The sequence below is a fragment of the Delphinus delphis genome, chromosome 10, assembly GCF_949987515.2.
Source record: "Delphinus delphis chromosome 10, mDelDel1.2, whole genome shotgun sequence".
In the NCBI taxonomy this organism is placed as follows: domain Eukaryota; kingdom Metazoa; phylum Chordata; class Mammalia; order Artiodactyla; family Delphinidae; genus Delphinus; species Delphinus delphis.
The window spans coordinates 2,346,922-2,362,615 of NC_082692.2; the positions used below are offsets into that span (position 1 = coordinate 2,346,922).

The 15,694-nt window shown below is 55.8% G+C and overlaps 1 protein-coding gene across 4 annotated transcripts in view; it reads right to left on the reverse strand.

The window, feature by feature from the left end:
* Positions 1–15,435, reverse strand: part of SLC22A23 (solute carrier family 22 member 23) — a 147,195-nt gene extending 131,760 nt beyond the window's left edge. For 2 of the 4 annotated variants that reach the window (XR_009521023.2, XM_060023715.2), the window contains exon 1: positions 14,304–15,435. Coding sequence is in view for 3 of the 4 variants with exons in the window: in XM_060023715.2 (XP_059879698.1) it covers positions 14,304–14,936 (633 nt within the window). In the remaining variant the exon portion in view is untranslated. The remainder of the gene's footprint in view (positions 1–14,303) is intronic. The other 2 variants (XM_060023713.2, XM_060023714.2) reach the window with 1 other exon arrangement.
* Positions 15,436–15,694: the final 259 nt, after the last annotated feature.

Here is a 15,694-nt window from a genome sequence, read left to right on the forward strand (position 1 = left end):
GCTGCTGGAGCGAGACCCACACCAAGGCTCTAGTTTTTCTCTTTTCGCCACCCTCCCTTCAATCACGTGTCTGAGACCCTAGTCAAAACTCTAGTCAAAAGAGGACTAGCGTTACAAATGGGGAAAAGCAAGATGGCAGGTGAGAAACTAAGGAGAGAAACCACTGCTTATACTTAAACCACAATTCAATTCAATTCAAACCTGTTATCAGCAGACACACAAAAACCAAAAAAAAAACCCCAAATACTCTCATAACCTTGATGATATCCGTTTTTGAAAAGCAGCTTCTTCTGGGACGTCCCAGAAAGAAAGATTAAAAATAAATCTCCTTTTACAATGAAATAACACAAAACCCTACCCTGGAACCTAGAAGGTTTGATCACAGGCCCACCATGCGACAGCTCCAGAAGCTTCCAGGCTGTGCACAGGCCCCAACAAGACGCGTCACCTTCTCACTTTTCTCTACCTCTCACTGGGTGACCACTGGTCAAGGCATCTTTATTTCCCATTTGAACGTTACTTCTGAGAGCCAGCTAAGACACTCCCCGGCCCCAGAACACTCGGTGAGGTCTCCCCGCTCGCAGCCTTGGATGGTTCTTTCCTAGGGACACCAAGGACGCCGAGCACAGACCCCTTAGAAGGAGGAGAGCGAGGGGGACAGACAGACGGCGCTGTGAGCGTCTAAGGAGGGAAAGATCTCGCTGGTTGGGGCAGATGGGGCCCGGGGTCGGCTCCGGTGAGTGGACAGGCCCCAGGCCAGCAGCTGCAGTGACCACCCCCCAACAGGCTGACTTTCGGAGGAACACGTGTCATGGGGGATGTCACACTAGGACCACTGCAGGTTCACCGCCTGCACTGAGGGGGGTCGCCCTGCTCAGTTACTCTGATACCGAAAACGTGCTCCGTTCCGGCCCTGAGCGCTCGGTGTCTGTGTCCCACAGGGCAGCTCTCGTTGCCTGCCCCTGAAAACACTATCAAACCACCTTAATGGGAATTATGGAAAAGGCTAGTCCGAATTAGAGCCATTTAGAAAATAAATACCTTTTACTTGCAAATAAATGTTTCCCTTTCAAGTAATGAAGCATTATTCTAGGCAGAGGTTCAAAGGGCCTATTGAACAAGTGACAGGGTCGTCAGCACATCCATCTGCAGGTAGAACGCACGGGTTGGTGCTTCATAACGTGCCTGCCCCGGTAGCCTGGCCGCGGGCGGGCTGAGGCTCGGCTGACAGCACGCATGCGCTCCGCAGACCCTTCTTCCACGGGGCAGGGCGCCCAGCTGAGGGGTCATTCCTGGCAACTCTGCAGCTCCTGCCTGGCTTACAGGGGAGCCTCGGTCTCAGACGGGCTGAGCCCTGGCCATCTGTTGGGTGGGGTCAGGAAACACAACGCACGTCCACACTAGCTGAGACCAGGACGTCTCAGACCTGGCGCTCCGGACACTTGGGGCTGGGTCACCCTTCGCTGCTGGGGGTGGCGGTCCCCTGCATCGTACCACATACAGCAGCATCCCTGGTCCCTGCTCACCAGATGTCAGCAGCCCCCCGCCTCTGCGTAACCACCACAGTGTTTCCAGACACGGCCACGTGTCCGCTGGGGAAGAGCCACACCACGTGGGGATGTCCTAGAACTTTTTTAAACAGCTGGTGCCTGGGTCCTACAGGTATTTCCCAAAGTTCCCCAAGCGAGTCTAGGTTTTCCAGACACCACCTCTGGCCCCAGTCCTAGATCCAGAAAGACCAATTCTGTCGATCCACAGCTTCCATTAGAAGAAAAGACTCTGTGACTAAAAGTTCTGAAAAACACTGGCTTAAAGACATAACGTGGGGCTTCCCTGGTGGTGCAGTGGTTGAGAGTCCGCCTGCCGATGCAGGGGACGCGGGTTCGTGCCCCGGTCCGGGAAGATCCCACATGCCGTGGAGCAGCTAGGCCCGTGAGCCATGGCCGCTGAGCCTGCGCGTCCGGAGCCTGTGCTCCGCAGCGGGAGAGGCCACAGCAGTGAGAGGCCCGCGTACCGCAAAGAAAAAAGACATAATGCGCTCCAGAGCCCAGGCTGAATTCCAGTTGGATGAGCTGCTACCTGAGATATATCACATCACCCTGCATGGTCCTCAACAGCTCCTTGAACCTGGACTTCAGGCCTGAGTTGACCTGTGATTCTGTCCTCCCCTTTCTATTCTTGCCGTCCTAGAGTCAACTCGGCTAACACCCCACACCGGCAGGGCCACAGCCCCCAGCCACCTTCACCGCGGCGAGCACCTACCAGGGCCAGGCACCCAGGGCGCGTAGCTGGGCCTGGAGCGGAGGCACAGGGAAAGGCCTGGAGAAGGCGCGGGGTGACCAGCAGGCGGACCCCAGGCTGGAAGACACCGTGTGCAAAGGCTGAGGCTGCCTGAGGAAGGGTCGGGGCCAGAGCACAGGGTCCTGGTGCTGGGCGGTGGGGACAGTGGCAGGAGAGGCAGGCGGCGGCCATGAAAACCCGCCAACCAGGCCCAACTCCACCCTGAAGGCCAGGGAGCACAGCGAAGACTGAGCAGAGGAGTCAGAAGAGCCAGTCGGCTACGACTAAGGACAAAAGCACTGGGATCTGAGGCAAGGGGGGTGGAGGAGATCAGAGACCAGAGGACACGGCCCGTCCTGCTGGCGATGGAGCACGCAGGCCTGGGGCCTTGGGGAGATACGAGGCACAGGCAGAGCTCGGGGGCCGCCCTCCTCAGGCTGTGTGCTGGAACTCAGCTGTTACGGGCTGAACTGTGTCCCCTCACCACCCCCCCAAAAAGACTCTCCTGTGTTGAAGTTCTGACCCCCAGCACCTCAGATGGGACTATTTGGAGATGGGCCCTTACAGGGGTAATTCACTCAAAATGAGGGCACTGAGGTGGACCCTGATTGAACAGGGCTGTCCTTGTAAGGGGGGGATGAGGACACAGACACAGAGGGACGACCGTGTGAGGACACAGGGAACAGGCGGTGTCTACAAGCCCAGGGGAGGGGCCTCGGAGGAAGCAGCCCCGCTGCCACCTTGATCTTGGACATCAGCCCCCAGACCGTGAGGGACTAAATGTGTGTTCCCTTGGCCGCCCCGTCTGTGAGGCTTGTTTCTCGGCCCATAAGGAGCTAAGACACCCGGGAACGACCTTAACGGGTGAGCGACGAAAAGGACTCTCGCAGGAGACCAGGAGGAGAGCAGCTAGGAGACAGACGGGAAATCCAGGCAGCGCACCCGTCCTGAGAGAGCTGAGGACTGAACGGTCACCGCTAAGGCCACAGACAGGTCGCCTGACGTCCCTGAAGCCGTCTGCGGATCTGGTATCACCAGCCTGAGTCGGCTGTGGCACGAGACCCCGAGGCCCGGGTGCGGCGGGGACCAGGCAGCACCGGCACCTCCCAAGGGCAGACACGTCGAGAGGGACAGGCCCTCGGTCAGAAGCCCTGGGAAGGGCCACGGCCATGGTTTTCAAGGGCGGAGGATGGATGGAAGGGCTGGGGGACCCTGAGGACACGGCGTGGACAGCTGGGCGTGAGCGCTGCTCCCCTGCGCCCACCCCCCCGGACGGTGAGCACAGACCTCCCCAGGTGTGTTCACCTCTGTGCCCCATGCCTCAGCTCCCACCTCACACCACGCCCAGAACCCTCCAGCTGACACTGGTCTCAGCTGTACCAGGAGCTCCTTCTCTGGGCACAGACGAGCTTCTGTCCACCTGGGTCACTACCCAGGGCGGAGCAAGGCCTGCCACGGAGCAGATGTCGCGAGAGCAGAAGCAGGGGCAGGCTCAACACAGGCGGTGCGGAGGGGCTGTATGTAACTGTCTTCAAAACGTAGGGCAGCAGCTGTGTTCACAGCAGCATTGTCACAAGCACCTCAAGGAGGGAGCCACCCAAGTGTCCACTGACGGATGATGGACAAACAGAAGTGGTATAAACACAATGGAATATTACTGTTCAGTCTTAAAAAGGAAGGAAATCCTGACACGGGCTACAGCGTGGATGAACCTTGAGGACATGATGCTCAGTGAACTATGCCGGTCACAAAAGGACAAAAATGGTTTCCCTTATAGGAGGGGTTGAAAGTAGTCAAGCTCACAGAGACAGAAACTAGACGGTGGGGGCCGGGGGCCGGGGTGGGGGAGAAGGGGAGCTAGTGCTTAATGGGGACAGAGGTTCAGTTCGGGAAGATGAGAAAGTTCTGGAAAGGATGGAGGTGATGGTTGCACAGCACTGAGAACGTACTTAATGCCGCTGAGCTGTGCACCTACAAATGGTTAAAATGGTCAGTTTTACGTTATGTATACTTTACCACAGTTACACAGAAATTTTTTAAGTTGGACAAAAACTTTGTGTTTGCTGCAAATGCTCGTGTATACCCATTTGGGAACAGTGGCGTTCCTCAGGATGAAGCAACCAAGGGCGCCCACTTTGTAAAGCATCTTTTAAACACACAGAAAAAGCAGCTTTTAATCTAATCTGGGAGGAAACAGTCTATAGTGCAGATTGTGGGGCTGAGTGTCTAACATCCTTAATTTAACATGACCCCTGGGAGGCTTGTGGCTGGTTTACAGCCCACTGTCTCCTTTGCACTTATTCTTTATTTTTTTAATTTTCAGTTTTGGCCGCATTGGGTCTTCACTGCCGCACGCGGGCTTTCTCTAGTTGCGGCGGGCGGGGGCTACTCTTGGTTGCGGTGCACAGGCTTCTCATTGCGGTGGCTTCTCTTGTTGCGGAGCATGGGCTCTAGGTACCTGGGCTTCAGTAGTTGTGGCACGTGGGCTCAGTAGTTGTGGCTCGTGGGCTCTAGAGCACAGGCTCAGTAGTTGTGGCACAAGGGCTCAGTAGTTGTGGCGCACGGGCTTAGTTGCTCTGTGGCACGTGGGATCTTCCCAGACCAGGGCTCGAACCCGTGTCCCCTGCAATGGCAGGCGGATTCCTCACCACTGCACCACCAGGGAAGCCCTACACTTACTCTTTAAATGATGCTAAGAAATAAAGTGTGACTGTCATGCTAGCAGGATTAAGTGATACAAAGACTGACCCTCTTCCCCACTTTAAAAAAAAAAAAAAAAGGCTGATAAACACTTAACCCGCATTCTTAGGACTTGACATTCCTTCCCACAGGCTCCTGTGACTCAGCTATGGGTTCACTGCTCAGATAAGAAAACTGTCTCATTTCTGGAGCAGGGTTTCCAATGTAAGGAGCCTCCTGGCTCCCTGGTGCCACTGCAGGCCCTAAGCTAACTATACACCCAGAACTAAACCGGTTAGGGCTGTGCCTCTGCAAAACAGACCCTGCAAAAGTGAGTGATACTTTGACTGCAAGGAACCGAGAAAAAGACACAGCAAAGGAGTGGAGAAGCAGACGGACGTGAAATGGGGAAGAAGACGCAGAAAGGCACGGGGAACACTTGATGAGCTTTGCGGTGGTGACACCGGCTCTGTGAACAGTGACAGGCAGTGGGGGGCGGTCCCCAGGAGCAGGGCCCAGCTCAGAAGGGCCGCATGTGGCTTAATGCTCTGCGGCTGCCGTCTTGGTCTTGGGAATCGTTTACGAACAAGGGGCCCTGCATCTTCATCTTGCACTGGGGCCCCACAAGTTTCGTGCTGGTCCTGACTAGAAGAAAGGTTTGGGGAGACCAGGAGACCCGCCCTGAGTGGGGCAGGGGGCGAGGCAACACTCTGCTGCGTGTTTCAGCGTCTGCCCAGGGGCTCGCTCCAAGCCCCCTCTGATCCGGAGCTAATGGCTGAGGGCATCTATACCTGTTTCCAGAAAAGAAGCCTCAGGAGGGGCGTTCCTGCCAATTCCACACGAAGCTTAAGGGGCCGGGTAAGTTTCATCCTGAGTCTCTGAGAAGAAAAAGAGTCCTTTGTCTAAAGCATTTAAGGGTTAAATCATCAATATTCATTTATCCTCCATTAACTGCCCAAAAGATCCATCTCTAGTCTCTTCCACGCCCCAGTGAAAAACAGCTACTGCTGCCCCCCACCCCATGGTCTGCAGGGGTCCCCCCGCCCTGGGTAACTGCACCCTGTGCTCTGAAACCCGCCTGTCCTGCCCCAGCTGGACATCGGAATTGCGCCCAGGAATCTGGTGTTGGACAGAGGGGTGCTGGCCTCCGCCTGACCAGGGACCAGGTGAGCAAAAGCCAGTCCGGAGGCGGGAGGGAAGCTGATCTCAGGAGAAACTGATGTGGGTTCTACAAGGGCTCTGAAACAACCCCTGTCCCACTTTCTGGTCTCAGATCCCGGCCTAGGTTTCCTGAGCCATCCCTGCATCTTTCCAGTCAAATTCTTTTCTATTTTTGTGAATTAATGTAATTTGGAATTTGTTTTCATTACTTGCAACCAAACGAGTCCTGAGAAGAGAGGGTTTGACGGCACGTCATACGGTGCAAGTGACGACCTGAGAGCCCGCGGGCGGTGTTCTATTTCAGCAACGACTTGTTGTAGGGGAAATCCACCTAAATCAGCCCATAACCCTGCCCCCTTTCCCAGAAAGGCAGGCTTGTGACTCTCTAGGCCACTTGTCTCGCGGGGGGGGGGGGTCAGCCTGTATGTAATGACCAGCGCTGGGTAAACGCTGAGAGAAGCAGAGACCGCAGAGCCAAGTCTGTGGACCATGGAGGTCAGGGTCAATGCCTCCTACAGACCCAGCAGAGACAACACTCCAGGTGGGCAGGGGCCTCTCTACAGAGCCTGGCCCTTCCCCCGTTTGCACCTGCCCTGAAGGCAGCTCCCTGATGCCTGCGGTCAAGGCTCGGGTTACCCTCGGCCCCGCTTTACAATTCCACTTTCTCTCTGATCCGCTTCCCCCCAGCACAGCTAACCCAGACTTCTAACTTGGTAGACGGTCCTCCATCGAAGGGCACGGACTCAGATGTCTGGCCCACGACCTCGGTGGAGGTGGAGGTGCAAATGACAGAGCACCCCACCCCATCCTGGGGCCCCCGCCGGCCAGGAAGCCCCTTTCCTTTTCAGATCCCTGAGCCCTGCGGCCAGAGGCCTGCTCTGTTTTCACATGAGAACTCTGAAAACCAGCCAACCCCTTCAAGGGTCTTTCAGACAAACCCCCTGGAGGTCCACCTTGGCGGGACCCCTCAGGCCACCTGCATTGGGGCGTCACGTCTGAAGGGCACACCCGGCTTCCCACGTCATCAGTTTCTGGGCGAAGGCGAAAGACACCTCGGAACGGCATGGAATTAACCACCCCTCCAGATGTGGCTTATCAGGTCCTCCTCATCTAAGCATTTCTGACCTGACTCGTTCAGCCGGTCCTTACCCCACAGAAGAGGAGGAGAGGAATCTGAGATTTCCAAGTGTCTCCTGGAGGGGAGGGGAGGGAGCCCTGAGCCCACTTTACCCGCGAGGCGCCTGCAGGTGAACGGGTCATAACCCACACCTGCAAAGCTAGAGAGCTCCGCTCTTCTCACGACACCAGCGCAGGTGCGCTCAGACACTTCTGCTGAGGATTCGGTGGGTAGAGCGGGGACAGACGCACAGCCAGTGCTGGGGGCACTGCGTGCGGACCCGAAGGATGAACAGGGACCAGCAAGTAGAAGGACGGAGAAAAGGGTTCCAGGAAGTGGGCTCAGAGGCAGAGGGAGCAAAGATTAGGGAAACTGCCCGAGAGGTCTGCACAGCCCACCGCGGAAGCCGCAGGTAACAGCACACAGCCACGCCCCTCCTCAGGCAGGAGCAGGACCGTCTCTGATTGGCCAGTAAAGATGAAGAGAAAGGGCAGCCCCCCCCCCGGGGCGGGGCCCCTGGGGCGGAGGCAAGAACACCCTGCAGGGTGAGCAGGTGAGCCATTCTAACCCTACAGCTAGGGCTCTGGACACGTCAATGACCCCCAGCCTCGTTCTCCTCCCTGAACTGAACTTTGGACTCGAAGATAACACCACAGCTCGCTGTGCCCAGGGCACTTTTACCTACACTGGGTGCTGGGCACAGGTGAAGCTGGCTGAATGAAGTCAGTTCTAGCCGATGGCTTCCCATCTCAGGGTCCTTCGGCCCTGTGGAAACTTAATTAGCACCCTCCCCTTTTGAGCCAGAGGGCAAGAGAAGATGCTAGAACCCTCCAGGGCCGGTGCTTCTCCAATCAACAGCCCGGCAACAGAGTCAGACCCACTTGCCCAAGGCCTGGTCCGAACCTGCCGGCCAGTGGGATTCTCCACGGCTCCTCCGCAGGCCCCCGCCTCGGGCCAGCGGCCTCCTTCCGGCAGAAGCGGGCCTGGCTTCCCCCCTGCCCGTCTGTGGCCCCAAGCAGGGTCAGCGCCAGCCCTCTCCTCACCCCACAGGCTCTCTCCCTGGGCGCCCCTGTTCCCTACCCATCCCTCGGCTGGCTGAGTTCAGCGTCTCATGGCTATGAGTCACCCCATCCCCGTGCTCCCAGCCACCCTGCACCCTTCAGCCCCAGGCTCCCGCAGGCCACAAGGCCCTGCAGATGCCACTCCCTCTCGGAGGGAAAGGCACACACACCCACCCCCTCCTCTGCCTCTCTCCTCCTCAGGCGTCAGTCTCATCACTGAGGCCAGTCTGTCTGGGCCAGGCTCTCTGTTCTCTCTCATTTCCCATTCTTTCCACTCACTTAACTCAGTTTGTAATTAAAAAGTGATGATGATTAGTTAAGGTGCGCCTCGCTTGTTAGTCCATCAGCTCGGTGGGTGCTGTGCTATTTCCGCCCAGCACTGCATTCCCAACACGAAGCGCGAGGCCTGGCCCAGAATCCGCACTCACGTCTGAGAAAGGGCGGAGGGAGGGAAGGAGAGGTTAGGAAAAAACAGGAGTGGCCCAGGGCCACACTCAGTGGCCTGATGATTGCCTAACAACTGTTTCTCGGAAGAAAAACAGACCCAGGTGTGCAGTGTTTGCAGATTTCCACGGTGTAAACGCTCTCACCGTGGCCGTGGCCGTGGCCGGCTCCCAGCCGCCAGCCCGCATCCTGAAGGTGTGGCCCAGCCGGCTCCCGCACCGGGACTGACATTTGGTGCCCAACGTGTTTTTAAATGACATCAACTTTTGACTCGATCCTGCCTGGGATTGAAGGCCAGAATGAACTGAGACTTGCAAAACAACGCTAAAGACAAGAGGTTTTGCAGCTGGTCCAGAGCAAGAAGGTGAAGGAAAGGTGAGACCTGGGGACGAACGCTGTCCCCCAAAAGATGGAAGAGCTGCTTAGCAACTGTGCAACGTCCGGCGTCTCCATCAGTGAGGACCACACCAGATTCTGTGCTTAGGAGCTCGTCATGAGCAAGTTGAAGCCTGTGAGAAATGCTGTTATACCCACTGACCTAACATTTATTTCCCTTCCTAGCAATTCATCCTAATGCCTCAATAGAAGCAAATCTGACACCTACAACACCAAATCAAAAAGGTACTGAGATCCTAAAAATATTCGAAGAAAATGTGTTTTTTCCCTAATATTCCAGGATTATAGAAGTCCTAAATCTACCACAAAACCCAGAAACCATAAAAGATTCACTTGACTCTCTCCAAACCAGAAGTTTCTGCATGACAAAAATACCATGAACAAAATCAAAAGACAAACAACAAACCAGGGAAAACCATTTACAAAACATCCAAATTGCTTCATTTACTTCATGCATAAAGTCCTCCTATAAATCAGTAAGAAAATAACGCCCCCCCCCAAAATACACCCAAGAAGGCAAAGGATGCGAAGAGACAGTCCAAAGAAAAGGAAACACAAATGGCTCAAAAGATTTCAGAGATATTTAACCTCCCTCCTAACAAGAGAATGCAAATGACAACAACAATTTCTCACATGTCAAACGAGGAGACATTTAAAAGTATGACAACCCCCTGGGTCAGGGAGGGTGTGGGAGTGGGGCCTCACACCTTATGGATGGAAGTGTGAAAGGGCAATAAGATCTCTATGGAGAGCACTTTGACAACATCTGTCAGAATTAAAATGCAGCCCAGTTTGACCCTCCACTTCTAAAAGTTTCATGTGTGGGGGAGTTTCATTATATATTATGTAATAACAAAGACTGGAAACAACCGAAATGCCCCCTTGGAAGGTGACTTGTTAAATTATTACACAGAAAAGAGTGAGGGGCTCCCTGTACTGATACGCACCCATCCCCAACACAGGTGAACAAAAGGTCTGAAACAGTGTATACGAACAGCTTGTGAGAGAAAAATATATAAATGAAAATATACTTGGAATATTTCTGGAAGGATACATAAGGAACTGGTAACCATGGCTGCTTCCAAAGAGGGAAACTGGAGGCAGAGATGGCGAGAAATGTTACTTTTACTGTTTGCTTTTGGTCCCATGTGATGCATTGTCTATTTCAGTAAGTTTCTAAACACAGTCACGCACAAAGATGTTCACTGTTGTGTTGTATATAGTAGACACACGAAATAAAATCACACTAGGATGACCTACCGGTGAGTTATTTCTAAAGATATTCCTATTGTGATGACATTGTAATTATTTTTCACCCTAATTAAATCGTACTGAGTCATTTTAAATAACTTCTAATCTTGAGCCCCAGAAAAAGAATTCAAATTACTTCCTGGGGTATTTAAACAACTCTCAGGTTACTTACAGGATAAAGGCCAGCAACCTGTGAGAATTCTTGGCGAACAGAAAAAATATTAGAAGACTGGAGATAAACATCTTAAATTTCACGTACAGAAAGAGAGTGTTGCTAACATTTATGGTAGGCAAAATTCTAGGGGTTATTCAAGGAAGTGGAGAGCACTAGAAACCAACAAGGGTTCACTCTGAACACTGCAGGATAAGATAAACCATGCAAATCACTGGGAGGAGTATTTTAAAGTCAGCAGAGTTATGTTAAGCACTGACAATCTTTCTACGCGGCTGGGGATAAAACACAGAGCAATGAACGGCATTTGGAAGTTGAGGACCAACTTTCTGGTCCACTCAAGGCTGGTGAACTGACTTAAAATCCAAGACAACACTCAGTGTTAAGACTGCCTTGGACGGCTCAACATTCTTAATCAAAGGAAATAACAGGTGAAAATGTTTTGAAGACTTGATAGGGCAGCACAAAAGAAAGGTGGTGGCACCGGCACCATCATCATCATCACCATCATCATTATTACTATTCCGAAGGCATTGCAAATTCTGGTTAACAAATACCAGGGACCAAGGCAAAAAATAGAAACGAAAAAGATCCTAACAGGAGAGATCTAATAACCCCAAACTAGCAAGATGGAACCTACATGGTGCCCCACGTCACACGAGCACAGGCTGAGAAAGCCCGGACATAACGGGATCCCATCGAGGCCCCGAGGTAGACGGATGACACGTCTACTGAAAGCCTTAATGATCGACTGTAAGCTTCATTAGTGAAGTGTCCAGTGTCTTCTCTTCTGATCAGGACACGCAGGCCGTGCCTATTGTGTTCTGGGTGCCATGCTTAAGAGATACATATGCCACGTGGACCCAGCAGAATGGTGAATTCTGTCCCGTATGGAAGGACTGAAGGAGCTGGAGATTTCTTAGCCAGGGAAGAAACCAGTCCTTGGGTATCCTCAGGTATCTGAGCACATATTATATGAAGGAAAAAGAATCATTCGGAGGAGAGAGCTGCACAAACAGGCATGAGATGACCCGAGTTATGTCCACCAAAAAGCACAACTCTCTGCAAGGAAGACTAACCAGCTAACGGGGTTCTGTGCAAGGCACAGCCACGCCGGGGATGCCACCCAGGAGGGGAGAGACTCTTGTCAGTTCCAAGACCCCTTTTAACTGTAACAACCTGGGACTCTATCTGCCTTGACAGTTTCACGTGTGTAAACGCTATTATAGCCTGTATACTAGGCTATACGATATATGATATAGATATTAATGATATATATCTAAAACATATATTTAATATAATGTAATACGTGCCTGGTGGTTCTTCTGTATCCCCCTCCCCATCTAATACCTGAGGAGAGAACTGGCCCTCTATCACAGGGAGGCACACACCTGCTGAAGGAAGTCTGATGATAAAGACATCGCACGGGGCTTTTGTGAGTGGGAAGATCGCGGCGCTCAGTGGGGGAAGATGGTACAAAAGGCAACTTCTCAGACCCTGAATTTTCATCCACTGACAGAAGGAGAAGCCTGCCACTTCTGCTTCCACTTGCAAGCCAAGCTGACAGGCACCTGACCTCTGGAATCAGCACCCATCACAATATGCCTTCCACGTCTGTACATCTGATACAGGATCCAGCGGACACCGCCATCAGAGGAGAAAGCCGGCCTCAGTATGAGCCAAAATGTGCTTAAAAAGCTCTTGAAAGCATTGGTTATGGAACAGAACGGTCCTTTATTTAGATCTTATTTGAGCGTGAAAATCAATATGTCCTTTTTAGTCTTTATCTTACAGGAAAATGCGTCTCTACCTATTGCCCCCAAGTGTTCACCTCCCGGACTGCCTTGTCAGCTGTACATAACTGACGCACCCCAAACCATGCTGCACACCCTCGTGCCATTTTTGACCCCTCGAGTGCTCACTTGGAATACCTGTCCGGCTCTCCAAGGCGCCTCCATCGCCTGCTTTCAAGAACTGTTCTCTAGTTTTCTACTCCCACCATCCATGGCAGGGTCCCCACCACTGAGACAATGATACTCTGACCCACCTCCTTGGAGGCTGACTTCCAAGTTGGCCTCCCCTGTGACCCCGGAACAGAGCACCCTCTACACACATCTGCTTCGATCCACATCATTCCTCCTGTACTTCAGAAAGAGGGTCAAAGTATTTGACAAGTTGCAAATTCTTACTTTCACAGACATACAAACAGTATTAAAATAGTCACTGTTCTTAAGTTTTCCGTGCTGGTAAACGACAACCAGATATTGACCTCCGTGGATGGGAAACAGTCACAGAAACGCCTTGGCAAAGGACAGGCTGACCGGCGGGATCAAGGTGAACCACGCTAGAAGGATCTCCCCACTAACAGCTAAGCCAGACAGTTCCCGGAGGACAGCTCATTTCTCGCCAGGCTGGTACGAGCTGAAGACAAGGGTTATGATGATGTAAGGGTTTCATCTTACACATCCATGCGGCACAACTGTTCACTAACACACGTTTGGGGCGGGGGGGAGATACATGCACATAGATGATTATAAACTGTCAAATTTCAGTCTTGCATTTAAACAAAGCGTTTCAAACTCTGCCCAGAACAGCTCCAGAAGTGGGAGAAAGGTCTACATTTACTTTGAAAGGCAAATTAGTTATTTAAAACACAGAAGGGGCACAATAACACAAGTTGTTTGACACACTGGCATACAATCTCTCTTGTATGTTAAGAAATCCAGAAAACTGTAGCTGTCTTAGGCATCGATTTTCTAGTACTGCCCCTTCTCCATCTCTATGACGGCCACATATCTCTGGCAAACACTCCGACTCCATTTCCCAGGATGCAGCACCTCTGCTAGAGGGCCCCCCCCTGGGCTGGAGCAAGTCAGATGTCCAGGTAAAGCTGGCCAGGATCTGACCTCAACGCCTGGACAAAAGGGCTGCTGTGTGACAGCAGGGGTGGTCCCGAAACGCCACAAATTCTTAGCAGCCTTCCTATACTCCAATGGTGTTTGCTACAGTCCCGAGAAGACACCTGAGGGAACACTGGGGTGGCGAAGTCCAACGTGAAATACGCCGACCTCTGGGGAGGACTGAGCTCGGAGAAAGGGAATCTTCGAAAGCTGTTTGCTTCTCTGGCTACAGTTTGAGCTCTTTAGTCAGCTTTAGTCTGTTTCCAAAGCCAGCGCTGGATGGCTGACGTGTGCCCAGAAGAACACCTGGGAATAGGAACTATTCTGGCCGAGGCTGTTTCTTTGTGGGAGACTTGGGGACAGCTGGCCCGGCAAAGGGCAGAGCCTGGGGCCGGGCTCCAGCGGGCAGACCTTGAGAGGGGCGTCCTCCAGGGCCAGCTGGTGACCCATCAGGCCTTGCCCTCCGCGGGCCACCCCTGCCTGAATGAAGCGACAGCTCGAGGGTGGGGGAGGGAAGCTCCAGCCTTTGCAGAGGGAGGGGCGCCCCTTCCGTGTGTGCTTTGGGACAGGAGTTTGGGTGCCAACTCGGAAGGCTAAGGTGCCCCTTGGCGTAGGTAGGCAGGGCCACCGCAGAGGGCTGCCGGAGCCCGGCTTCACACCCGGGCAAACACATCTGTTTGGGGGATGGAAGGACAGCAAGCCCACGTGAGGTGCGAGGACACGCGGGCTCGCACCACTGCGGGGACCCGGGTCTGCACGAGGGCGCGGGGAAGGGCGCGAGGACCGCGGAGGGCACAACGCTCGGGAGCGGGACGCGGGGCCGGGGCGGTCGCGGCCCTTACCTTGCTGACCACGTTTTGTACCAGGCCTGTGCGGAGGCCGTAGTCCCACGCGTGGCAGTCGCAGTTGGAGGCGTTGTCCCCCTTGTCCGGAGGGGACGGCAGGGGCGGCGCGTCGCCCCCTTCCGCGCCGCTGCCGTTGCCGAGGGGGCCCGCCGTCCCCCAGGCGGCGGTGGAGAAGGGGGTGGTCGGGGGGCTGGTCCAGTTGGCCAGGTCGCCGCCGCCCCCCCGGGCCGTGGCCGTGACCCCCGCCGGCTCGGCGCCCTTGCCGTCCTCGCGGCACCAGAAGTTGGGTTGGTCCAAGAGGAAGGAGTCCGAGAACTGGCTGAAGCCGATGAAGAGCGCCGGGATCCAGGTGAGCAGCACAAGGGTCTTCTGGTAGCCGCCGCCCAGGCCCCCGAGGAAGGGCAGCACCGACCCGTCGTAGTCCAGCAACAGGAGGCTCGGGTGCGGGCCGCCGGCGGCGTGCGGGGCGGGCAGCGGCTGGATGTCGCCGCCGCCGCCCGGGCCCGCGCGTCCCCCGAGGGGCGCCGAGGCCGCCGCGTCCCCGGGCGGCAGGGCGCCGTTCTCCTCGGCCGCGGGCGGCAGCCGCCCAGGGACGCCGCCCGCCGCCTCGCGCCGCCGGTCTATCGCCATGGCCCGGGTTCGCGGCGCGCGCAGAGGCGCATAGAGCGCAGCGGAGGCTCCCGCGGGGCCCCGGGCAGAGCGCGCGGGCCCGGCGCCGCCGCCGCCGCCGCCGCCGCCGCCGAGGAGGGCCCGCCGCTCGCAGGGACGCTCGGCTGCCGCGCGCGTCACTGCGCCCCCATGGCCGGCCACCCGCGCCCGGGCTGCGGCCCCGGCGGGCGCCGGGCGGAGGGCGGGCAGAGGCCGCGGCCCTCAGCCGCCGCCGCTCATCGGCTCAGAGGCCCGGGCGCCGGCGGCCGAGCCCGCCGCTCTCCGCGGCTCCGCGCCCGACGCGTGAGGAGGAGGAGGAGCGGCGCCGCGCCTGTGCCTGTGTCTGCCGGCGGGAGCCCTGCGGAGCACGGCGCGGGCGGCTCCGCGCTCCCCCGCGCGCCCGGGATGTATTTATCCGACCCCAGCGCCTCCCGGAAGCCGCGAGCTCGATGCCAGCCTGCCGCGCCGGCCGCACTCCCCGGCTCGGCTTCGCGGCCTCCCTCCGCCTCCCGCGTCCCGGCCCGCCCCCTCTCCCCCCGCGCGGTGGAGGTAACGCGGCACCTGCTGCGCCGGCTCCTGCGCGCGAGCGCCCCCTCCGGCCCGCCGCGGCGCCGCCGCCGCCACCGCCGCAGCAGCCGGGGAGGGGCGGGGACACGGGATGCCCGGCCGCAGGGCGCGAGGATCCCCGCCAGGCTCCGCTCCGCCCCCGGCCCGGAGAGGAGGAGGTGCCACGACTGCGG